This window comes from Suricata suricatta, chromosome 9, assembly GCF_006229205.1.
Source record: "Suricata suricatta isolate VVHF042 chromosome 9, meerkat_22Aug2017_6uvM2_HiC, whole genome shotgun sequence".
In the NCBI taxonomy this organism is placed as follows: domain Eukaryota; kingdom Metazoa; phylum Chordata; class Mammalia; order Carnivora; family Herpestidae; genus Suricata; species Suricata suricatta.
Window position 1 is genome coordinate 63,575,017 of NC_043708.1, and position 26,081 is coordinate 63,601,097.

At 35.5% G+C, this 26,081-nt stretch overlaps 1 protein-coding gene, 1 long non-coding RNA gene and 1 other non-coding gene across 6 annotated transcripts in view; 1 reads left to right on the forward strand and 2 right to left on the reverse strand.

Moving 5' to 3' along the window:
- The window catches only part of G2E3 (G2/M-phase specific E3 ubiquitin protein ligase), a 61,674-nt gene that overhangs the window by 26,632 nt on the left and 8,961 nt on the right, over nucleotides 1-26,081 (reverse strand). For 2 of the 4 annotated variants that reach the window (XM_029952685.1, XM_029952687.1), the window contains exons 2-6: nucleotides 13,564-13,604; nucleotides 8,967-9,064; nucleotides 5,921-6,022; nucleotides 2,667-2,791; nucleotides 1,470-1,635 (exon numbers count right to left, since the gene is read on the reverse strand). In XM_029952685.1, the coding sequence (XP_029808545.1) occupies nucleotides 1,470-1,635; nucleotides 2,667-2,791; nucleotides 5,921-6,022; nucleotides 8,967-9,064; nucleotides 13,564-13,600 (528 nt within the window). In that variant the 5' untranslated portion in view covers nucleotides 13,601-13,604. Of the gene's footprint in view, nucleotides 1-1,469; nucleotides 1,636-2,666; nucleotides 2,792-5,920; nucleotides 6,023-8,966; nucleotides 9,065-13,563; nucleotides 13,605-19,991; nucleotides 20,071-26,081 lie in introns of those variants that run through there. The other 2 variants (XM_029952686.1, XM_029952688.1) reach the window with 2 other exon arrangements.
- TRNAG-GCC lies at nucleotides 235-305 on the reverse strand. The gene has a single exon. It is a non-coding gene; the product is annotated as a tRNA-Gly (tRNA).
- Nucleotides 20,214-23,915, forward strand: LOC115302743. Its single transcript, XR_003913612.1, has 3 exons — nucleotides 20,214-20,286; nucleotides 23,070-23,241; nucleotides 23,683-23,915. It is a non-coding gene; the product is annotated as an uncharacterized LOC115302743 (long non-coding RNA).

Consider the following 26,081-nt stretch of genomic DNA (forward strand, 5'->3'; position numbering starts at 1 on the left):
AAACAAAATGACCATATGTAAGGGCTTTGGGTCTATAGTCTAACTAGGACTGTCATATTTCTTCCCATGTATCAGATTCAAAGCCTAGAAGTCAAGGCTTTGACATTTATCTAAGATTACCTGTAATTATCCTAACTCAAAAAATATCTATTTTGCAGACATCTAGAGTGGGTGACAGTCAACATTATCTCCTACCTTTTGTTACATTTTTGGCACTTGGGTATAACATAATGGTGCACTGGCCGGGAATCGAACCCGGGCCTCCCGCGTGGCAGGCAAGAATTCTACCACTAAACCACCCATGCCCAAGTTTACAATATCACCCCCCAAAACCAGAGACTACCAGGGAGACCGAGTCATACATGCAAAAGCAAACGGCTTTATTATTACGGGCCTAAAAGCTTGGGCTCACAGACTTCACCAACACAGTGGATCCATGCAGAGAGCCCCGAACAAAGGGCGGGTAGAGCCTTTTTTGGGAAGAGGACATTACAGGAAATTGTGACACAGGTACAGTGATCCAGTTGTTATTATACAATATTATTGACAGCAGGTTTAACCATTCATTGATACTTTTGGTGGGAGCCAATCACAACATTTAGAGTATTGACCAATCACAGAGTGGGCCCAGGACCCTTAAGTAGGGCGTGACTAGTCTTAAGCAATAGGTGATTATCTTATAGCTTCCATCTTTAGACTCGCCCTTAGAAATGTTAAAGATGTTAGCTGGCCTTTCCTGATTGGGTGTTACAAGGGTTGTCCCTCCTTCCTTGGGCAAGTGTGCCCTTCTATTGTGTAAATGATTCTGAGAAGCTAGGCCTCCAAGGTCAGAGGGGAAACTTGAATCAGACATGCGTCCTTACAGTAGTATTCTAAAGTATTTATTAAAATATTAATTCAGGGGCGTCCGGGTGGCTCAGTTGGTTAAGCGACCAACTTCAGCTCAGGTCCTGATCTTGTGGTTCGCAGGTTTGGGCTCTGCATCAGGCTCTGTGCTGACAGCTTGCTCACAGCCTGGAGCTTGCTTCGGATTCTATGTCTCCTCTTTCTCTGTCCCTACCCCTCTGTCTCTCTCCATCTCTCAATAATAAATAATAATAAATAAGTGTTAAAAATAAATAAAATATTAATTCAATATTCACTTCAAAAGAATAAATTTCAACATAGTAATTCTTCAATAGAGTACATTTTATATGTAAAATGTGCTTTAATTACGCTGTTTTCAAAAGTTACAAGTACAGGTAAAATACATATGTCAACTCTCGCCAATTTAAAATTCAAATCAAGGGCACCTGACCCTCCTCAGTTTGAGTAGTATGTGATTCTTCATCCCAGGGTTGTGAGTTCATGCCTCATGGTGGGTGTAGAGATTACTTAAATAAATAAATAAACTTTAAAAAAATAAATGAAATGAAATGTCAAATCAGCAAACAAGTTTTATACCTGAAAAAGTTTATAAAATATCTTACCTGTAAACAGTCTCTATGAAACCAAGCATTCTTACAACAAGGACTTCGTAATATGCTGTAAGTTGGAATAGGCTCAATAAATTCCAAGCAAATGGTACATGGTAAGGAGTCTCTATAATTATTAGATGTAATTATTTGAACAGGTCGATGGTTCCAACAAAATGACCTAAAAATATAAATTATTTAAAAATAACATCTAATAAGTTACATAGCACAATGAGGCTAGAATTATAATTTGCATTTAATAAAAGAAAACTCATTTGTATCTCTCTCATAATTAAGCTACCATAGACAGGAACCTTGGCACTATAAATCCATCTCAATCTATGAGCAAGGAGAGTTGGACTTTCAGAATGTGAACCTTTTGTTGGTTAAGACTTAACTCACAGAATTTCAGTAACTGGCATTATGTTGAGAATCTTATGTAATAATATTGTTACCAATACCATTATACTCAACAATGTACAAAAGAAGGAATTAAAAAAAATACTTTAATCAACTAACACAAAATGCATGTTAAAACCTATTGTTAAGCCACTAAATTTATTTCCTCTTGTATTTTCTAAACTGCAGTTTTATAGTAACAATCCATTACATAGGTCAAGAACACAAAGACTAAAAGAAATAGGACACTAAAAATACCAAGTACTAAAATTCATAAATCTTGACGTTTAAAGCTTGATTCAGGAAGTAAATATTGTCAAGGGCAATCTAAAGCATAGTATTTATTTTTGGACTCTGACAAATTTAAATGCCTTCTATTTACTCAATGAGAAATATATATGGCCCTGTGGAAGAAAAGTAGACTATAAATCTTAAAAAATGATATAAAAATCTAGAATTATGAAAGGTGGAAATTTTTATTAAATACAAATAAATTAAGGTTTCCATATCATATTCTAGAGCTACAAGTTGAAGGTAAATATTAATTGTTATGCCCATTCTACACTGGCAATTCCCAAGACTTTGCAGATGGTGATGACTCCATAAAAGAGGAGGGGAGAAATTTATATATTTAAAACATAAATGTAACATATATGTGTAAACTCAGTGTATCTCTGAAAAGAAATTTCACAAAGGAATTATCATTGGGATATCCATATCCATTTTCCACTTTTCCCTAATATTCATCTTTTATAAGATAGCCAAAAGGCCGAGAAGCGATCATCTTTCATATTCCATAGTTAATTAACTTACGCAAAATTGCCAGTAAATTGGAAAATACATTCTCTCTGAAGTCCACATGGGAAATGATAACTTCGTTTACATCGGGGTGCAACACATCCTATTGAAGCACCAGTTTTCTTGCAAATACAGCATTTCTCGGAGAAAATATGAAAACAGAAGTCATAACATACAAAAGCTAAATACTATAATATGACCCAGGTATAAATGAATATTCCTTGTAGGGAGGCTGAAAATTATTTTCATCTTACAACAGCTATGATGATGGTATATTAAGGCAATTTCCTGAAAAAACTGTTCTACCCAGAAATAATCTAAAGACACTAAAGGTTCACTCCTGTAACAATTTTTCATAAGATTCACCTCCCATCTAATATGTGGATGAGACAGAGAAGCTTCTTTCCCTTTCTACCTGGCTAAAATATTTTCAACTGAAGGGTTTGTAAACATAATGGATATACACTAAAGTCTCAAATCTCAAAGCATCTGTGTGGCTCAGTTGGTTGAGTCTGACTCTTGATTTTGGCTCAGGTCATGACCTCAAAGTACATGGAGTCGTGCCCCATGTCGAGCTCTGTGCTGACAGTATGGAGAATGCTTGGGATTCTCTCTCTCCCCCCACTGACCTCTGCCCCACCCATGCTATAAATAAATAAATAAATATTAAAAAGTCTCAAATCTCAATAAAAAACACATAACTAGGAAATACTCATCAAGGAGAACAGCAAAACAATACTAGAAAACAATCTGTAAAAAAAAAAATCTGCTAGGATTAAGCGCTCTATCCTAACTAAATGAAGTGTTACATTCCCATAATTGGTTACATAGTAACCTCACCCCAACAAGGTATGTTCAAGTCCTAATTCCTGGTACTATGAATGGGACCTGAATTGGAAATATGGTCTTTGTAGATGTAAATAGGTTAAAAATCTCAAAATGAAACCATCCTAGATTTAGGATGGTCCCCAAATCAAATGATTAGTGTTCTTATAAGTGAAAGGAGAGGGACATTTAAGACACAGACACACTGAGAGGAAGGACAAGTGAACATGTGAAGTTGGAAGCAGAGACAAAAGTTATGCTGCCAAAAAACCATGGAATGCCAAAGGTCGCCAACAGCCATCAGTAGCTGGGGAAAGAAGCATGGAAGGGATTCTTCGCCTTCAGAGCTCCCAGAAAGAATCAATCCTTCTAAAGTTTGATTAGGAATTTCTGGTCTCCAGAACTGTGAGAACAAATTTCTGTTTTAAACGACCTAATCTGTGGTAATTTATTATGGTAGCCCTAAGGAAACAAATACCACTGTCACTAACTAAAATATAATAGTGGTATATGAACCAAAGACTAGTAGTAAATACAGAGCAGGATCTAAAATCTACAACACCTTGGTATAGCCATTATAAAATGGTCACTGATGGAGTATGTAGTCTTACTGCCAGCCCTGAAGTACCACTACGTCACTGGAGAATACCCTGCCGACGTGAGGCTCTTCCAGTAAACTGACATATGGAACTCTAGTTTAAGGAGACAACTCAAGGATCAGGATATTTTTAAAGGTTCACAATATAGTCAGAGAAAATTAAGATGTTTTGAGAAAACTGGTATTTCGAAACTGCAAGGAGTCCCTTTTAGGTCATCTTTCACCACACGTCCACCCACTATCATCAGAAGGTTGAGGAATTCTGATACTAATACTCTCACATAGTCCTTGGATAAATGTCACTGCTAACCTTACGCCCAAGGTTTTCTCTTATGCCCTACAGTTCTTTCTGGGTTTTTCAGAAATTCTTTTCTAATGTTTTATTTTTATTTTTGAGAGAGAGAGAGAGAGAGAGTGAGCAGAGGAGGGTCAGAGAGAGAGGGAGATACAGAATCGGAAGCAGGCTCCAGGCTCTGAGCTAGCTGTCAGCACAGAGCCCGACATCAGGCTTGAGCCCACAAACCGCAAGATCATGACCTGAGCTGAAGTGGACGCTCAACTGACTAAGCCACCCAGGAGCCCCTTTTATGCCCTACAGCTCTATTCTACCATCTAGTCCCCTGCATCCTCAACATCTTAAAAAATCATTGATTTTGTTTGTTTGTTGGGTTTTTTTTGCGTCAACTAAAATAAAGGTCTTGCTTTCCTTACAGATTTCTTGGATGAAATTACTTATTTTCTCATCGTCTTTCATTTTCATCTAGACTTGGCAAGGGTTGGGAGGAGGATACAGAAAAAGGCAAGGGGGAGATCAAAACATTATTTTAGTTCTCTATTATAGACTACAGGCCACAATTCTCCCTTCATACTTAAAAAAAAATCTAGTTCTTTCAGCCTAATGACAGCTACCCTCTGTCACTTACTAACTACTTCTACCTTGAGACTCTGGCACCTATCTTTGTATGTTAATTCTTCCTATCACTGTAAACAACTTCTACATTAATAGACAACCCTTCTTTGACTTCAACTATGACATGTCTGTGAATACCCTTCATCTCTACTCCAGTGTAATAACGAATAATATTCTCATCATCTAAAACTGCTCCACTATAGAAAACATCAGTTCCAGTTACCATTTCCTCTGGGCAGAATTCCCTATCTTCCAACTTTCTTATTTAATTTTTTTTCTCGTTTTTTTTTTAACCTTCTCATTTTCTAATTCTCATTATTTCTACTCAGACCACATGGAAACCTATGATTCTTTCTTTGTGTTTAATACAGTAGGCATCAAACGGAAGATTCACAAACTATAATTAAATGAACAAGGGGTTAAAGTTTAGAATACATACTTATTTTGGAGAACATGAGAAGGAAATGAACAAAGGTACACAATGTCACAGAATGGCCACAAGAGGTGTAGAGATCAAAAATTACTGGTCTGCCCAGCTGTGTAACTTCAACCTCAACCCATCACACCAACTCAGTAAGTGAGGAAGAGAAATGAAAAGTGAATGGCTGGGTTGACTCAGGATTAAAAATTTGAAGAATGACACAGTAAAAGTATGTTCATAATTCTGATGGTAAGAATAGGTAAAATGATGGATAGGCTGGTATAAAAGGACATGAAACCAGCACTGTTACATATATTATTCAGGTTTGGTTAGCCTCACTTTCATTTGCAAACATACAAAGTGTTCTTTTAAAATTTACTGTATTTGACTAAAGTAAGCATTTGAACATAAAATCAGAGTCTTCCAAATTTCCAGTTGGGAAACTAATGGAAAAAACCTCCCCAGTATGACCATACTTATAGTATTTAGTGTAAAGAGTAAAACAATTTACTTACCAGTTTAGAAGCTCTGTTCACTTCTTTCCTGATGTCTTCTATTAGAAAACCGTAAACTCCTTCTTCTTCTTTACCTCTCTGCCAAATTCCACTTGACATTAACTATAAATATATTCTCAATTAGAAAATAGACTCTAAGAAACTAGTTTAGAAATACACATATGTATATATATATAAGAAATATCTGTGTGTACATATATATACACACATATAAAATGTGTTTGTGTATATATAGTTTGTAAATATATATATAACATGTATGTCTATATATATAGATAAGATAGGTAATGTTCCAATGAAAAAATGGACATAACTCAAATTTCAACCACCTCTTATCTGTAACAGTTATTTTTCATGGTCAAAGTAAGAGGCTACTCATATTCTTTGATTTGGAAGACACTGTATATTAAGTTCATGACCTCAAACTGGTTTCTAAAGGCATTCCAGGAAATAATAGAAAAAGGAAGAAAGAAAGAAAGAAAAAGAGGCAGAAAATATCTGTTTTAGAAAAAATAGTGGTAAATACTGAAAGGTGTAAATGTAGTATCAATAAATGTTATGAAGATAATTCAGTTTATAAGTGGTATTTCAAGCCAACTTTAAATCTAGCTGGATTCTGAATCACAATGGTATATTTACAGGGAAACCTATTCAATCATGGTTAACATAAATGTTTGAGTTTTTTAAAATCTTTTGACTTCAGTTGAAATATGTTAAGGATACATGAATCAAGAAAACACATGGGACTGTGAATAAGAAATCCTGGCTTGTAAACCAGGTTCTGTGTCCTGGAACTTTCTGGAACTCTAGGGAAATAATTTAATGTCTCTGACTTTAAACACAAAAATAAAGGGGCACCTGGGTGGCTCAGTCAGTTGAGTGTCCGAATTTGGCTCAGGTCATGACTCATGGTTTGTGGGTTTGAGCCCCGAACCAGGCTCTGTGCTTATAGCTAAGCTCTGTGCTTGGAGGCTGTCTTTGGATTCTGTCTCTCCCTCTCTCTCTGTCCCTCCCCTGCTCTCACTGTCTCTCTGTCTCTCTCTCAAAAAAACAAACAAAAACATTAAAAAAAATTTTTTTAAATACACAAAAATAACAACACTGGACTAGGAGGTCTCTAAGTCTCTTTCAACTCTAATATTCCATTACCATTTATAACATTATTGTATTTTCCTGTTCGCAATGAACAGCATCTTTTACATGCTGAGTCTTGGGTAAGTATGTTTTGAATTATTATACTCATTAATGAAAAACAATATAAAGGACATTTTCATAAAGTTATATATATTAAATAATTCAAAAATACTTTAAATTTGTGATTAGAGAATTACTTTAATCAATATATCTAGAAAAAACAAAAAAAATACACATTACTTAAGAATTGGTTATGGGGATGCCTGGGTGGCTCAGTAGCTTAAGCTCTGGACTCTTGGTTTTGGCTCAGGTCATGATTTCATGTTTGTGAGACTGAGCCCTATACTAGGCTCTGTGCTAAGCATGGAAGCTGCTTGGGAATCTCTCCCTCCCTCTCTCTCTGCCCCTACCCAGTTCATGTGCACTCACGTGTATGCGCGTGCTCTCTCTCTCTCTCTCTCTCTCTCTCAAAATAAACTCAAGAAAAATTAAAACAAAACCCAATGACTAATAAAATTGTTCCTCTAATTCTTCTGCATAAGAAGAAAAATCGACTCTCAGAAAAAAGGTTTTCTTTGGTCATACATAATACAAGGCTCCCAACTCAAATAAATTTGGAATGCCAAATTCGTGTTCCCTTAAATCTTGGTACAAAGTGATTAGGTCCAGTCCAGAGGTCTATTTAACCCATAGAGTACCTGAGATACAACACTATAGTCTTAAAGAACCACCAAGAAATATGTTAGATGGTTTCTCAAGGAAGTATCTAGAGTTTTAACATGGATGCTGGGGTATGAAAATAGATCTATAAATTTATTGATACTTCTTCTAAGAGATGAGGCCTAATTACCTTTGCCTTGACTGTGGGCTAAACTTAATGACTCACTTCCAACAAAGAGAACAAAGTAAAAGTGACAGTGGTATGAGACAGTGAAAACTAGGTCATATGGTTCTATCTTGATGTCTGTCTCTCTCATCACTTGTTCTAGAAGAAGCCAGATGCCATGGAGGTACCCAGAAGGTACCTCAGTAAGGAACTGAGTCTTCTTGCCAACAGGTAGAAAATATTAAGGCCAAAAGCCATGTAAAATGAGCCATCAGAGGTGGATCCTCTGCCCCATTTAGCCTTTAAATGACTGAACCCTGGCTGACATCTCAATTGCAACCTCATTAGAGCCCCTGTGGCAGAACTACCCAACTCAGCCAATACCAGATTCCTGACCCTCAAACACTGTTTTAGATATTAACTGTTTAGGCTGCTAAATTTCAGGATAATTTGTTAAGAAGCAATAACTCATATAGTACCAAGAAGTATTTTGTCTACTGACGCAACCTTGACAGGCCAAGGCAGTGATGGTGCAATTAATAGCTTAAGGCACAGATTCAGTGAGGTGAGAAGTTGGTATAGGGAAGGGGAAACAAATGAGAGACCAATTCTCAGTAGGAAATCATTTTTTCTTTCTTCCAAATGACCCATAAACTCACCTATTTCCTCTTCCACAAGTATTTATTACCTTTATTCACAACTTTTTTTTTTGCAGGTTCTCTGTGAAATAAAATACTTTCCTTCTATCCCCTGAACCTTCAAACAACTCTTTTCTGAGACTTATCACTTGCAACAATGGAAACAAGAAAGTTAAAAAAAACATAAATCCCTTAGAGACCTAACCATTTTCTCCTTTATTCACCTGGTCCCTAAAGAGGTAGACAAAAATAAACAGATAATGATGACAGGTCTTCCTTCATACATACCAACAAATGTCAGAATCTTAGAATTTGATAAATGAAAAATCTTATTTTACATATAGGCAAAATGAGACTTATCTAATTCTCAGAAACTAGCCATCAAGAGCTAATTGTCTCCTTTAGAAGAATATCAAATTTCCACGATTTAATTATAAATTATACTCACCAAACAATAGTAATGTACAGTGAGATTCCATTTCTCATTAGTTTTCTTTTCTCCATATTTATTAGGACAGTCATCATTTTTTCGACAAAAAACACAAGCTAACAGTGAAAAAAGTAAATAGATATAAAAATATTTTTAAATTTTTAAAATAAAACCTATGGAATTGGAGCTTCTCTCAAGTGAGGTATTCAGTTCTTTCTGAGAGAGCAAATCACATTATATTACTATCAGTAACTTAAAATTTCTAACACTACTTCTAAAACAATAAACATCATTGTTTTAGACTTTGCAATTTTTTTTATTAATCTTATTAATGGCAATTTGTAGGGTAATATCACTGAAAATAATAGATTAGGAAACTCCAAAACACTATTCTCCCCACTAAAGCAACAATCAAGCTGCCAAACAGTATCAGAATCAACTTTTTAGAAACTGACATACAACAATTAGGAAAATGCTCAATAAAGAAACAAGCTGGTAAATTCTGATGAGCACTTTGTGGCATTTTAACTTACCTGCCTACCATCCCCCACTCTCCAGCTGAGCAATGGCCTTAGGTATGATGGCCCATGTTCCAGGTTTGGATTGTCCAAGAGGACGTAAAATGAACCTTGTTCTTAAAGGAATGTGATTGTGTGTTTTGATCTGTGTGGTGGATCCCTGAGGGATGGGCTCAGACACATGCCCTTGTTTTACCTGCCTCACAACTTTCTCAGGGCTGGAGTCGGACCATTTGTCAAAAGTGCTTAAGACTAATATACTAGATGAAGCAGCTTGCAGCAAAGGGTAACAGAAAGGACAAGCAGGTAAACCAAAACACCTAGGAAAGAAGAGGCTGGGAAAGGGGGACACACGGATAAGTAGGGGCTTTGAAAAGCTCCCCCAGATACCTAGGAATCTAAAAAGATATATACATGCTCAGGGCTACATAATGCTCAGAAATGACCCCAGAAACCCTAAGCTTTCACCTCTGGCTGATCTTTATGTAAGCCAATATGAAAAAACAAAGACCCCTAAATCAATAACAATTTTAACCTTGAAGAACTAGAAATACAAAAACATATTAAACCAAAAGTTGGCAAAAGGAAGAAAAAAAATAAAGATTACAGCACAGATAAATGAAACAGAAAACAGAAAAACTATAAAGAATAAAAACCAAAGTTGATTCTTTGAAAAGGTCAACAAAACTGACAAAACTTTAAGTTAGACCGATATAGGAAAAAAGAGGAAATTCAAAACTAAGGAAAAAGCCACAGAAATCAAAACAGTGTTGAAGTGGAGTAGGACAATGATACACATCAATGGGGGGGAAAGAGTCCAGAAATAAACCTATATATGTATCTATGGTCAATTAATTTTGAACAAGGATGCCAAGGTCAGTCATTGGAGGAAAGAACAGGCTTCAACAGATGATACTAGGACAACTTGATAGCCACATGCAAGATAATACAACTGAACCCCCAACTGGCACTGCATATAAAAATCAAATCAAAACAGAGCAAAGACCTACATGTAAGTGCCAAAACTAAACTCTTAGAAGAAAATATAGGGTAACTCTTTATAACCCGGGATTGACAGTGGTTTCTTAGGGATCACATGCTACCAAAAGCAAAAGTAAAAAAGAAAAAAATAGATAAATTGGACTTGTGCATCAAGAAACACTAAAGAGAATGGAATGACATCTACAGAATAGGAGAATATATTTGGAAACATATACCTGTTAAGGGTGTAGTGTCCAGAATACATCATAAGAAATTCTTATAACTCAACCACAAACACACAACCAACTTAAGATCGAGCAAATGATCTGAATAAACATTTTTCCAAAGAAGATATATATATAGCAAATAAGCACATTAAAAGAAGTTTAATATCCTGTCATCATGGAAATGCAAATCAAAACCACAATGAGATACCACTTCACACCTACTAAGATGGCTACAATCAAAATGTCAAAAAATAACAAATGTTGGCAAGGATCTGGAAACGTAGGAACCCTAATACGCTGCTGGTAGAAATATAAAATAGAACAGCAACTTAGGAAGAATAATTTGACAGTTCCTTAAAATCTTGAATATAGTTACCATATGACACAATTCCACTCCTGGGTATACATGCCAAAGAAATGAAAATGAATGTTTAAACAAATACTTGTATACTAGTATTTATAGCAGCACTATTCTCAGTAGCTAAAAAAGGGGAAACAAACCAAATGTGCATCAATGAATGGATGACTGAATAAATTAATACATTATATCCATGCAATGGAATATTATTCAACTATAAAAAGGAATGATGCTCTAATATACACTGCAATCTGGATGAACCTAAAAACATCATGCTAAATAAAAGAAGCCAAGCACAAGATGTCACATACTATATGACCCCATTAATACAATAAATTACATTATCCAGAATAGGTAAATCCACAGATAGCCCAAAAAGCAGATTGGTGGTTTCCTGGGGCTAAGGAGAAGGGAAATGAAAAGTAACTATCCAATGGGTACAGTCTTCTTTGGGGATGATGAAAATGTTCTGGAACTAGATAGTGTTGATGGCTGTACAATACTGTGAATGTACTAAATGCCACCAAATTGTATACTTTACAAGTTATTTTGTTATATGTATTTTACCTTAACAATAGTAATTGTTTATCATAACAATGATCATTTCATAAAGGCAGATTGTAAAGCCAGGGCGTTAAATTTCAGTACCACACTCCTGCTGTGTAATCTTGGACAAGTCACAAAAATACTTTATGGCTCTGATTCTTTATCTTAAAAATGAGGACAAGAGTACTTACCTCAAACTATGTCTTAATAAGGTTTAAATGAGATAGTATCCCATAATATAATTAAAAGGGTATCGTAGCTAGATAGGACTGAATAAACATTAATATTATAATTATCAAACGATTCTACCTTATATTTACTTGTTCAAAAAATTTTATTAATATGTTTTATTTTTTATATTTGAGAGAGAGAAATAGAGACAGGGTACCAGCAGGAGAGGGGCAGAGAGATAGGGACAGAATCTGAAGCAAGCTCCATGCTCCGAGAAAAAAAGAAATGGTACTATGTTTCAGTCTACTCACAAAACAGATTTCGGGACTGGAAAACAAAAAAGCATCATGAGCTAATATTTAATATTATAAGATATCCTCCCCATATCTGCCCTCCCTCACCACAGGCTAATAAGATAAAGCATAACTAAAAAGCCTTTTATTCAGTCCTTCAAAAGGTTTCAACTTCCCTTCTTTCCCCATACAGAGTAACTGACCACATCAACTCCAGCAAACTTACATCTGTTTATTGGACATCTTTCACCAGCAGCTCTATTCTGCTCTCATCTTAAATTCCTTCATCGCTAGTGCCTATACTTCTAGGTGTAAGTATCCATGTAGCTATCAAGAGGAAGAGAAATACAAGGACTGAGCTGAGACCACAGAATGGGAGTTCTCACGATGAGCACTGGATGGAGCTGCATTTGCCATAACACCATGGACCTGTAGCTTTCCGTTTGTACCCTTCCTCCGTTCACCCAGTATACGGAGACACTGGATATAGAACACACTAGTTTTCAGGCATGCATTTTTATCCGTAGATTGCTTTTGTATTTTTACTTTGTTGTTTTAATTTTAATATTTAAAATTTAGTAACAGTGTCCCTTCTGACTTCACTATATTAAGAGCACCTTCTAGCAAATGATACTGGCTGAATAATGAAATAAACATGTTTGGATAAGTAAAAACCTGAGTCAATCTTGGGAAAAATATTAAGTAAATAACAGTAAAAGCAGTATTTGCAGTTGACAAATGCATGAAGGTAGTACATGAACTACTGAGTTTCAGAACAATTAACACAGTTAATAGAAGTCTGTAGATAAAAGCAGAAGAGCAGAGAGAGGATTAAGAGCACAAATTTCCTCACCAACTATGAAGGTGGAGATAAAAGACACACTCTATTAGTGATGGTCAAGATAGAGTTTTAAGTATAACATTTTAATTTGAGAGGATATCAAAATTATATCTTACAAAAAAATTAAATCTTACAAAGAGTAGATGAGTGTAGTGGCAGAAGAGTCTAAGTTAAATTCCTCATTTGCCATAGTAGCAAATCAATATATTACTATTTAAACTAATAAATAAAGAACTCAACAACCAAAAGCAAAGGTATGCATATATTTGAAGATTGTTATGAGCACCTACAGGTAAGTTTTCCTTTTCATGTTAGGTTTTGTGTATTGTTTAAAACGGTCTCACCTGCATTTTTCCTTTTCTAAAAAAAAGTCATACCAAAAAGATGAAAAATTGTTTCTTAAATAATGTTATCTTATTCAGATAAACAGCATACCTGATAAATACATATAAAAATATCAATAAAATTTGGCAATTGTTATCTTGCAGTGTATTTTTATTGAAATGAATACACACAATACTATACTTTAGTATATGGATGTATTAAAAAAAGCACGGACCAAGGAACTCATTCCTATTTTGAGTCAGCACTCTAAAAAGTTTTAATATAATAAAAAGGCAAGAGTAAAATATTTAAAACATTTTCAAATATAATTGAAAATATGAAGATATTTTACTTACTGAGATTCTGTGAAGCACCAGGTTTATTTTCATTCATTTTACTAGGAAAAATAAGAACATACAATATAAGCCATCTTAATTTTTAAAGATTCAAATTACCCATTTTAATAAAATCTAATTACTGCTCGATTACAAATAAGCTGCATCATCATTTCTTTCTCTAGTACTTAACTTCCTTACCTTTCACACATCTAACCCAGTAGTTTTAACAAGCATGGAAAGGGTGGGAGCGTTGTTAAAATTGGAGGGAATGTTTTGCAGTTGTCAAAAAGATTAAGATGACTACTGGCTTTTAGTGGAAAGAGATGAGGATGGCAGGCTATCCTGTAATGTACAAAAAAGACCTACGTAACAGTCTAGACTTTCAAATTTCCAGCTAGAGCTCTGAAGATGTTAAAAAAAAAAAACTCTTATAATTACATTAACCTAGAACCTAAGCCCATTTGACACTTAGTCTTTTTCTCCTTGCTATTTTAGAACAAAATGAATTATTTCCAAACTACAACTCATATTAACTCAAGAACACTTGTATTTTATTTATGTTCATAATTTTACCAAGAACTGCTTCTTATGTAGGAAAAAAGTCACACCATCAAAAGCAATGTCATTCACATTTGGGTAGCCTACAAAACAATCCTTTATCAGGCTACATTTGTGATTTGCATTTGCAGGAATTCTACACAAAGCTCTAAGCACCTGACTGCTATATCATATCTAGTACAACATTCAACCATGTACAAACTGAAAGACATTGATCTGCCTCTATCTCCTCCTTACTAGTTAACAAAGTTACTTTATTCATTACTGAAACATTCCTTTTCTAACTTTTCTCCAGTTCCAAAAGATCAAACAGAGGAAGGACATTATCTTACCATCAAAATTTCACTTTACCAAAAATATATAACTACCTACTTAAAATGTTAAGAGATTCAAGTAGATAATGTATGTGTAAGGTCTTGGAATTTAAGTAGAAAAGAATAACTTAAAATGCTATGAAGTAAATGTAATCTCACTTTACAATAAATATTCAAACCAATGCTCACAGAGGTTAAATAAATAGTTGTCCAAAGCCACAGAGCTCATAAGTGTGAATAGACTAACACATAACTGAGTGACTATGCCACTTCACATGAAAATAATAGAAGAGCACAATAAATAACACAGATCATTAAATACCAAAGGAAGGACCAAAATACCCACAAAAATTACTATCAATTTCCATCAATGCTTTTTAAGAATTTAGAATTTATATTTCATACTGATTGTAAGAACTGTTTAGGGTTTAAACACTGATTTTCTTATATAAAAAGTCATAGTCTAAATCTTCTGGATCATTTGTCTTCAAGCCTTCAATATTTCCTGGTTCTTCCTTACAAAATCATCTGTGCTATCAAGATTAGTATTTCTTCAAAGAATCCATAAAACAAAAGAGCCCCACATTGAGCAAGCTTTGCCAAGTAAGTAGGTCCAGCCTACCCTTCCCATCTCCTCCGCACACCATTAATGTAATGTTCAAGGAGTATTTTAGTGTTTTCTAGACTTTTCCCTTTTTAGAGGCATGGATCATACTCTTTCCGCATAGGACAATACATTTTTTAAATTATTTTTTAATGTTTATTTATTTTTGAGAGACAGAGACAGAGCATGAACAAGGGAGGGGCAGAGAGAAAGGGAGACACAGAATCCAAAGCGGGCTCCAGGTTGTGAGCTATCAGAACCGAGCCAGATGTAGGGTTCCAACTCATTAGCCTTGAGATCATGACCTAAGCCAAAGTCTGATACTTAACTGACTGAGCCCCCAGGCACTGCACCACTTTTTTTGGTTTGTTTATGTCGGGAGAGAAAAGGAGCATGGGGGAGGGACAGAGAGAGAGGGAAAAGAATCCCAAGAAGGCTCCAAGCTGCAACACAGAGCTCGATGATGCAGGGCTCAATCCCATGAACCATGAGATCAAGACCTGAGCCAGAACCAAAAGTAAAAAGCTTAACTGACTGAGCCACCCAGATGTCCCAACATTTCTGATGTTTATACATGTTCATGCAATGTCTGCAGACTGCCCCATGGGCCAAAACTGAAAGAGGGTCATAACCTAATTTTAAAACATGTTAAAAAGTGCATGGGGGGGAGTGTAGGGGTTCATCTTAAAACTGATGAAATAAACAGGAACATAAAATGCCTGTTTTATTAGGACTTCTTTATAATTCAACTTCTGATGATGAATTCTGCTTATCAAATCCATTCATACATAGAATTTATTGCAGAAAAGTCCATAAACACATAAGAGTAGCTAAAATAAACATAAAAATATTAATTTATAAATGATGTTTAGTCAGTATCCAACAACACAGGTTTACATTTGAGAGTCACTCCTCTCTGTGGGTAAACTGAATCTATTTTTTACTTTTAGATTTATTGTAATTCAGAATGATGGAGGTCCACAATACAGACACCTATAATAAAGATATTTTAAATTCTCCCAATGACCTTAATGTAAATATTAATCATATATTACTCTGTATTAGGCTTATTTCAATTTTTTAAATTCTTCAGCTATATTGGCAAATGTCCTGAGGGTAAAATTCCCACATCATTCAGCATAGTGCTAATAAATATTTGAATACGACTGATACATATTTGAGAGATACTGATATGAAGGACAAGGTTCTAGACTAAATTTTCTAAGTGGCTACATCTTCTCTTCCTTCCCCCCTTCCAACTAAAAAGACCCAGAGCATCTCCTGATGGACTGTGATGGAAGTTCTGCCTAGATCTTCACAACACACTCAAAGATAACTATGTTACCTTAAAAAAAAAAGGTATCTAAACTTTTTTGTTAATTACTAGTCTCAGAATTCTGCACTAAACAATAACTTTCTCACAGTTACAAATAAATTTAAAAAAGTGAACATCAGTCTTACATGACATAAAAAAGTATCACAGAGTATGTAGAGAACCATGCTGAAAAGCATCTAACAGTCACTGGCTATAAACCGATCTTAAGAAAGATCTGGAACTCTTGGGTAGCTCAGTCTGTTAAGAGCCCAACTCTGATTTTGGCTCAGGTTATGGTATCACAGTTGTGAGATGCAGCCTGTGTCAGGCTTGGCACTGGGTATGTAGCCTGTTTAAGATTCTCTCTCTCCCTCTCCTGCTGCCCCTCCTGCTCATGCATGTATGTACACATTCTCCTCAAACTCTCAAAATAAATAAGCATTGTAAAAAATGCTATCAGGGCACCTGGGTGGCTCAGTCGGTTAAGTGTCTGACTTGGGCTCAAGTCATGATCTCACAGTTGCGTCGGTTTGAGCTCCATGTCAGACTCTGTGCTGACAGCTCAGAGCCTGAGCCAGCTTCAAATTCTGTGTCTCCCTCTCTCTCTGCCCCTCCTCTGCTCACACTCTGTCTTTCTCTCAAAAATAAATAAACATTTAAAAAATTTATTTAGTGCTCCCAAAACATGTATGGGAAAGACTTTTCCTACGTATGCCAATATCTGCCAAGTATATTAATATACACGATTCCAGCGGTGCCTGGGTGGCTCAGTCAGCTGGGCGTCTGACTTCAGCTCAGGGCATGATCTCATCACTTATGGGTTCGAGCCCTGCACCAGGCTCTCTGCTGTTAGTGAAGCCTGCTTCAGTTCCTGTCTCCCTCTTTTTCTGCCCCTACCCAGCTTGTGCTTTCTATCTCAAAATAAACTAAATAAATAAATACATACATCAAAAAAATGTATATACACATACACTATTCCATGTTCCATTGAATATGTTCAATTGAACAAAACTATCCATATTCAATGGAACAAAACTACAAAGCCCAGAAATATATTTCCAGTCATTTGATTTTCAACCAAGGTAACAAAGCAATAAATGGGGAAAAGTCTTTTCAACAAATGGTGCTGGAATAACTACTCATATGAAAAATAAATGAACAAATGAAAAATAAATGAACAAATGAAACTTGATTTATACTTCATACCACAGAAATATTAATTTCTAGTAGATCATAGAACTATCTGTACAAGCTGCAACCAAAACTTTTCAACAGAAAAAGTAACATTATGGAGCGCTTGGTGGCTCAGTTGGTTAAGTATCTGACTCTTGATCTCGGCTCAGGTTACGATCTCACAGTTTTTAAGTTTGAGCCCCACATCAGGCTATGCGCATTGACAGAGTGAAGCCTGCTTGGGGTTCTCTCCCTCTCGCTCTCTGCCCCTCCCTGGCTCGCTTTCTCTCTCTCTCAAAATAAATAAATAAACATTTTAAAAACATAACAAGTTATACTGCATCAAAATTAAAAGCTTACACTCATCAAAAGATACAACTAAGAAAGTATATATGCATGCCACAGACTGAAGTATTTGTAAAAGCTGTGTCTGACAAAGACTTGTACCAAGAATACATAAAAAGAACTACAACTCAACAATCTATAGCAAACAATCCAATTTAAAAAAATGGGCAAGGGGCACCTGGGTGGCTCAGTCAGTTAAGTGTCCGACTTCGGCTCAGGTCATGATCTCATGGTTCGCGGGTTCTAGTCCCGCGTCAGGCCCTGTGCTGACCACTAGCTCACAGCCTGGAGCCTGTCTTTAGATCCTGTGACTCCTTCTCTCTCTGAGCCTCCCCTGCTCACGCTGTCTCTCTCTCTCTCAAAAATAAAAAAATTTAAAAATTTTTAAAAAATGGGCAAAAGACATAAATGGACACTTGCTGAAGAAAGATACATGAATGGTTAATAAATATATGAAAAGATGTTCAACATCATTTGTAATCAGAATAAAGATTAAAAACAGGGCACCTGGCTGGCTCAGTCTGTAGAGCAGGCAACTCTTAATCTCAGGGTTGTACGTTTGAGTCCCACACTGGGTGTAGAGATTATTTAAAAACAAAATTTTAAAAGTTAAAACCACTATGACAGACCACTTCATACCCACAAGAATGGCTAAGGTTAGAAAGACTATCAACACCAAATACTGTAAAGGAAATGAATTAACTAAGAAATTCACATAAATTGTTGGTGGAAATGTAAAATGGAACTTCTCATTTTGAAAAGTTTCGGCACTTTCTTAAACATATACCCATACATTAGCCTTTGATGCAGGAATTTCACATCTAGTTATCTATCCAAGAGAAATAAAAACATATAAACAGAAACCTATGCAAGAATGTCATAGCAGCCTTCTGTGGTACTCCAAGGCTGGAAACCCACTATTCCACTACTAAGAAAATGGATAAACAAATTGCAGTTCACTGATAAAATGCAATGCTACTTAGTACAAAGGAAAGGAGTGCTGCAAGATGCCAACAAAACAGATGAACCTTACAGATATCACGCTGAGTGAAAGAAACTACATACCATTCATATCTACATTATTCCATTCATATTAAGTTCTGAGACCAGCAAAATTAATCCACCATGGCCTCTCAGATAGCAAAATGACTAGAAAAGGACATGAGGAAACTTTCACCAAGAAGATCTAAGCAAATAACTTTGATACAAAGGAAAAAAAATCTCAATTGCCAACAAAGGTACTGAGGTACCGATAAGGGCTTTCTGAGCACAACCTTCCTCCTTTCTCTTAATTTTGTAGTTTTCAAGGAAACAATACCTTAAGTCCACTGTGTAGTCCAGATCTGATGCTGACTCCTTTACACACAGCCCTGGCTTTGCTTAACACTGTCAAAACACTACTTCATTTACATTTCACCTAGATGCCACTCTTCTCCAAAATCCTTTAATAAATCTGTTTTACCCTTTGGTGAGAAGTCGATGGTTCCTCTGGTCTGCAATCTGTCTCACTACAGTGAGTTAATAAACCTAGCTTTATCACACTACAGGTGTATGTATGTCTGGAGGTTTTAGGCTGACTTTTAGGTTTTAGGAGAAAAATGACAAGGCAAATGTCACAAAACAAACAACTTCTGAGTTGAATAAAGGGTGTTTTTCAGGAGTTCTGTATACTACTCTTGTAAATTTTCTCTAAGTTTAAAATTATATCAAAATTAAAAGCTACCCCCAAATTGGATGTTCTAAAGACAGCACTCAATTCATACTTTTGACCAGCTGACATTAGCCTTCTTTCTAATCCTCAATACCTGAAAATAAAATTTTTTCCTGAATCCTGACTGATGATTGCTTTATTTCAAACAACAGTTTCCCAAACAAAACCTCATGGGGGGGGGGGGGAACAATTAACATATTTTGGATTGATTTTATCAATTCTTTTCCTTCCAGTGCATGAACTTTGAGACTTCCTAAGTGGAAGGAGGAGGAAAACAATGTTATGTAAATGCCTCAGTAACAGCTCAAGTCTTAACAAATTTAGTCTCAAAATAATACCAAACTAATCTCTCCTTCCTTGAGACATCAACAGTTTAATGAAGAATTCCAAGAAACCACTGCCAAGAAGTATTCTTCCACTGCTTACCTCTACTTGGTTAGTCAGGGATATTCATAGTTTGATACTTCTCCCTTCAAAATGTAGAGCCTGATTTCCCTCCCTTTCCTTTACTGTGGCCTTACTTAGCAACTTGCTTCTACTAAAAAGCCCGGCAGAAATGACAGTGTATGACCAGGTCATAAAAGGCACTGTGACTCACTCCTTACTCTCTATCACGGACCACCTGTGCTGGAGGAAGTCAGCTGCCAAGTCATAAAGACTTTAAAGATGATCCTTAGAAAGGCCTACTTGGCAAGGAAATGAGGCATTTATCCAAAGCCATGTGAGTGATCCATTTTAGAAGCAAATTCTCCAGCCTCAATTAGGTCTTCATATGATGGAAGACTAGCTAACAATCTGAGAGCAACTTCACAGGAAACCCTAAGCTAGAACCTCACAGCTAAACTGTTCTCAAATTTCTGACCCACAGAAGCTGTCAGATAAGATTGTTGTCCTAAGTCACCATGTTTTGGGGTGATTTATTAGATAGTAATAGGTAACTAACTTAATAAAGTAAGCCAACTTCCCTCTTATTCCAGCTGGAGAGCTATTCTAAAAGTTTTTTGGTAAGACTTTTAGGATTTTGAATATAGAACATCATGTCATCTTGCAAATAAGCAATTTTACTTTTTCCTTTCCAATTTGGAGGTCTTTTGTTTATTTTCCTTGCCTAACTGCTTGAGCTAAAAATTCCAGCTATGTTACACAGAAATGTGGATAATCGGCACCCCTATTTTATTCCTGATCCTATAGGAAAAGCCCTCAACCTTTCACCCCTAAGTATAATGTTAGCTGTGGGCTTGTTATGTTTGGCCTTTTATGTGGAGGTATGTTCTTTCTGTACCCAATTTGTTGAGAGTTTTTATCGTGAGAGGAAGTTGAATTTTCTTAAATGCCTTTTCTGCATCTATTGGTATGACTATTTGATGTTTACTTCTCATTCTTTAATCTGATGTATCACACTTATTGATTTGCATGGATCAAACCATCCTTGCATCTGGGAATGAATTCCACTTGATCGTGGTGTACAATCATTTTTTTTAAAGTACAGTTGACATAAAATATTGTACTAGTTTCCAATGTACAGCATAGTGATTCGACATTTATATTACAAATGCTCATCACAGTAAGTCTAGTTACCATCTCTCACCATACAAAGTTGTTACAACATTGACTATATTCCCTATGCTGTACTTTTCATCCCCATGACTTATTTGACAGCTGTAAATTTGTATCTCAATCCTCTTCACCTATTTTGCCCATTCCCTCCCACACCCCTTCTGCTCTAGCCACCATTGGTTTGTTCTTTGTATTCATGAGTCTGTTTCTGGTTATTTGGTTTTATTTATTTGCTTTGTTTTTTAGATTCCATGTATAAGTGAAGTCATATGGGTATTTGTCTTTCTCAGTCTAACTTAGTTCACTTAGCATAATACCCTCTAGATCCATCTATATTGTCACAAATGGCAAGATTTCATTATCTTTATGACTGAGTAATATTCCAATGTGTACATAAACACACAATAGCTTCTCTACCTCTTTTACTTATAGAGGGACAGTTAGGTTGCTTCACATCTTTTAAATTATGCAATAAATAGGAATGCAGGTATCTTTTTGAATTATGTGTTTTCATTTTCTTTAGGTAAATACCCAGACGTGGAATTACTGGATCATGTGGTATTATGATCTTCTTAATGTGCTACTGACTTTGGTTTCATAGTATCTTTCTGGGAATTTTTTCATCTACACTCATCAGGGATATTGCTTTTCATGTAGTGTCCTTATCTGGCTGTTATCAGGGTAATATTGGCCTTATAAAAGAAGCTTTGGAGTTGAACACATTCTTTAAGAGAAATACAAGGCCAACAAATACACCAAAGAAAAGCTGGAAAAAAAACACAAAGATGTGGAGATTAAGCAACACATCTTAAATATGCAAAAGGTAAAGAATCACAAGGGAATTAGCAGAGACATAAATGAAAACAAAATATGCAAAACCTAAGGCATAGAGCAAAAACTGATCAGTGGGAAATTTATAGCTATAAATACAGGCATTAAAATTTTAAAGACCCCAAAATAGTATCCTAACTTTATACGTGAAGAGACTAGAAAAAGAACAGCAAACTGAAACAGAAGACAAAAGGAAATAATTTTACAAGATTAGTGGCGATAAATATAAAAAATAGAAAAATACAAGTTGGTTCTTTATAACAAACCTTTATTCAGACTGACCAAGAAAAAAAAGACTCAAATTAGTAAAATCAAAAACAAAGAGGAGACACTGCCACAGATCTTACAGAAATAAAGAGGATTATATGAACTGTATCCCAACCAGTTAGATAATTAACTAGGCTAAACAAATTACAAAATCTTACAAATCAGATTCAAGCAGAAATAGAACATTTCACTGACCTATATCAAGGGATTCAATCAGTAATCAAGAATCTCCCCCAAAAAGTCCAAGCCTATAACTTTACTGGTGAATTCTATCAAATATTTAAAGTAAAACTGGCAAAGTTTCTCAAACCTATCCAAAAAACAGAAGAGGGAACACCTTCTAATTCAATCTATGAAGCCAGGATTACCCTGATACCAAATCTAATGAACACATTACTACTTAACAAGAAGCTGGCAAACTGAATCCTTGTTAAGAGAATTATATACCATGCAAAGTGGGATTTATCCCAGTAATGCAAGGATAGTTCAACATAAGGAAAATTAATGTAATACATCACATTAACAAAATAAAAGAAAAAGGTCACATGCTTATCTTGATTGATGTAGGAAAAGCATTTAACAAAATTCGTTCATCTTTTATGATAAAAATATTCATCAGGGGTGCCTGGGTGGCTCAGTCGGATAAGCCTCTGGCTTCGGCTCAGGTCATGATCTCATGGTTCGTGGGTTTGAGCCCCACATCGGGTTCTGTGCTGACAGCTAGCTCAGAGCCTGGAGCCTGCTTCAGATTCTGTGTCTCCCTCTCTCTCTTATCTGTGTCTCACTATCTCTCTCTGTATCTCGAAAAGAAATTTAAAAAAGCTTTTTTAAAAATATTAATCAATCTAGGAATAGAAGGGAACTTCCTCAGCATGACAAGACATCTATGGGAAACCCACAGACAATATCGTACTCAATGGTGAAAGACTGAAAGCTTTCCACAAAGGACCTGGAGCAAAATGATGCCACTCTCACCACTTCTATTCAATACTGTACTAGATGTTTCAACCACAATAATTTGGTAAGAAAAAAAATAAAAGAAAGGCATCCACATAGAAAGTAAGAAGGTAGCTCTTTTTGGAGAAGACAATCTTACATGCAGATACCAAATGAATTCACAAAAACTGATCTAATAAATTCTGCAAAGTTGCAAGATGCAAATGGACATGTAAAAATCAGTATTTCTATACAATAGCAAAAAACAATTCATAAAGGAAAGAAATAAATTCCCTTTACAATAGCATCCAAAAGAACAAACTACTTAGGAATAAAGGTAACCAACAAGTGCAAGCTCTGTGCACTCACACAATGCTATAAGAATTTAAAGAGTCCAAATAGGGTACAAAACACCCAGTGTCCATGTTTGGAAGATTTAATATTGTTAACATTGCAATGTTCTCTAAAGTAATCTCTCTATAGTTTTGATGCAATCCCTATTAAAATCCAATGTTCTTTTTTGTAGAAATGGAAAACCTGATCCTAATCATATGAATTGCAAGACACCCTGAATAGTCAAAACAAAACAGAAAAGGTGAACAATTTATACTTTCTAATTTGGAAACTTACCACAAGGCTATGTAATTGAAACAGCAGGATAGTACTGACATAAGAATAAACGTATAGATCAAATCAAAGAGTCCAGAAATAAAGTCATACATCTATGATCCATCAATTTTTAACAAGGGCGCCATGACAACTTCAATAGGGAAAAAACAATCTGTTCAACAAATAATGCTGGGCCAACTCAGTAGCCACACACAAAGCAATGAGGTTGGCTCCCTGACTTGTACTATATACAAAAATTACCTCAAAGCAGATGAAAGAGCAAAAACTATAAAACTCTTAGAGAATAAATTTTCATAACCTTGGATTTGGCAATGGTTCTTATATGTAGGACACCAAAACCACAAGCCGAAAAACGAAAAAAGAAACAAAGAAAAAATAAGTTGGGCTACACAATCAAGAGAAAAAGACAATCCATAAAATGGAAGAAAATATTTGAAAATATTTGGAAATCATATACCTAATAAAGAGCAAGTATCCAGAATATATAAGAAACTCAGAACACAACAACAAAAGACAAGAAAATGTAAAAACAAGAAAACGTCTGAACAGATATTCCTCCAAAGAAAATATTTCAATGGTCAACAAACACAAGAAGAGATCCTCAACATCATTAGTCATTAGGAATATTAGGATTAAGACAAGATACCACTTAATGCCCACTCAAGTGATTATAATTTAAGAAGCAATACAGAGAAATTGGAAACTTCATACACTGCTAATAATGGAATGCAAAACGGAGCAGCTACTATAGAAAGTAGTTTGGCAATTGCTCAACATACCACATGGAGAGCTACCATATCACCCAGCAATTATACTCAGTACTTATCCAAAAGAATACAAAACATTTTTAAACAAAAATGTGTACATACATGTTTATAACAGTACTATTCTTAAAAGCTAAAAAAACAGAAATGACTATTTGTCCATTAAGTTGATGCTATATAAAATGCGGTCTATCCATAGGATTGAATATTATTCAGCTATAAAAAAAAGAATGAAACACTAATATATGCTACAACATGGATGAATCTCGAACCAAGCTAGTGAAAGGCTAGATACAAAAGGTCACATATTGTATAATCCCATTTATATGAAATATCCAGAATTGGTAAATCCAGAGACAGAAAGCAAATTTGTTGTTTCCATGAACTGGGGGAATAGAATATACAGAATGACTGCCTAATGGCTATGAGCTTTCCTTTAAGGGTGATAAAAATATTTTGAAATTAGATGGTGGTAATGGTGATGGTTGTACAACACTGTGAATGTACTAAATGTCACTGAATGGTGAAAATGGTTAATTTTATATAAAAGTGAATTTTACTTCAATAAAAAGCTAAATGTGCAAGCTATCATATGTTGCATTGTACACAAATGTTCACAGTGGCTAAAAATTGTCCTAGATTAATAGCCAAGATGTGTAAGCAACCTAATTAGACAATGGATGAGACAAATTGTGGTATATTCATAAAATAAAATACATTTATTAAAATTAAACTGCATACCACCTCACGCCTGTCAGAATGGCTAAAATGAACAACTCAGATAACTTGACGAGGATGCAGAGAAGAGGAACCTTTTGCACTGCTGGTGGGAATACAAACTGGTGCAGCCACTCTGGAAACAGCATGGAGGTTCCTCAAAAAATTAAAAATAGAACTACCCTATGATCCAGCAATTGCCCTAGTAGGTGCTTATCCAAGGGATACAGGTGTGCCGTTTTTGAAGGGGACATGCACCCCAGTGCACTATCAACAACAGCACTATCAACAACAGCCAAAGTATGGAAAGAGCCCAAATGTCCATCAACAGATGAATAGATAAAGAAGATGTGGTGTACGTACACACACACACACACACACACACACACACACACACACACACACACTGGAGTATTACTTGGCAATCAAAAAGAATGAAATCTTACTATTTACAACGATGTAGATGGAACTAGAGGTTATTATGCTAAGCAAAATTAGTCAGAGAAAGACAAGTATATGGTGTCACTCACATGTGGAATTTAAGATACAAAACAGATGAACATAAGGGAAGAGAAGCAAAAATAATATAAAAACAGGGAGGGGGACAAAACATAAGAGACTTTTTTTTAATAATTAAAAAAAAATTTTTTAACTTTTTGTTTTATTTTTGAGAGAAAGAGAGACAGAGTGCAAGTAGAGAAGGGGCAGAGAGAGGGAGACACAGAATCTGAAGCAGGCTCCAGGCTCTGAGCTGTCAGCACAGAGCCCACCATGGGGCTCAGACCCACAAACTGTGAGATCATGACCTGAGCTA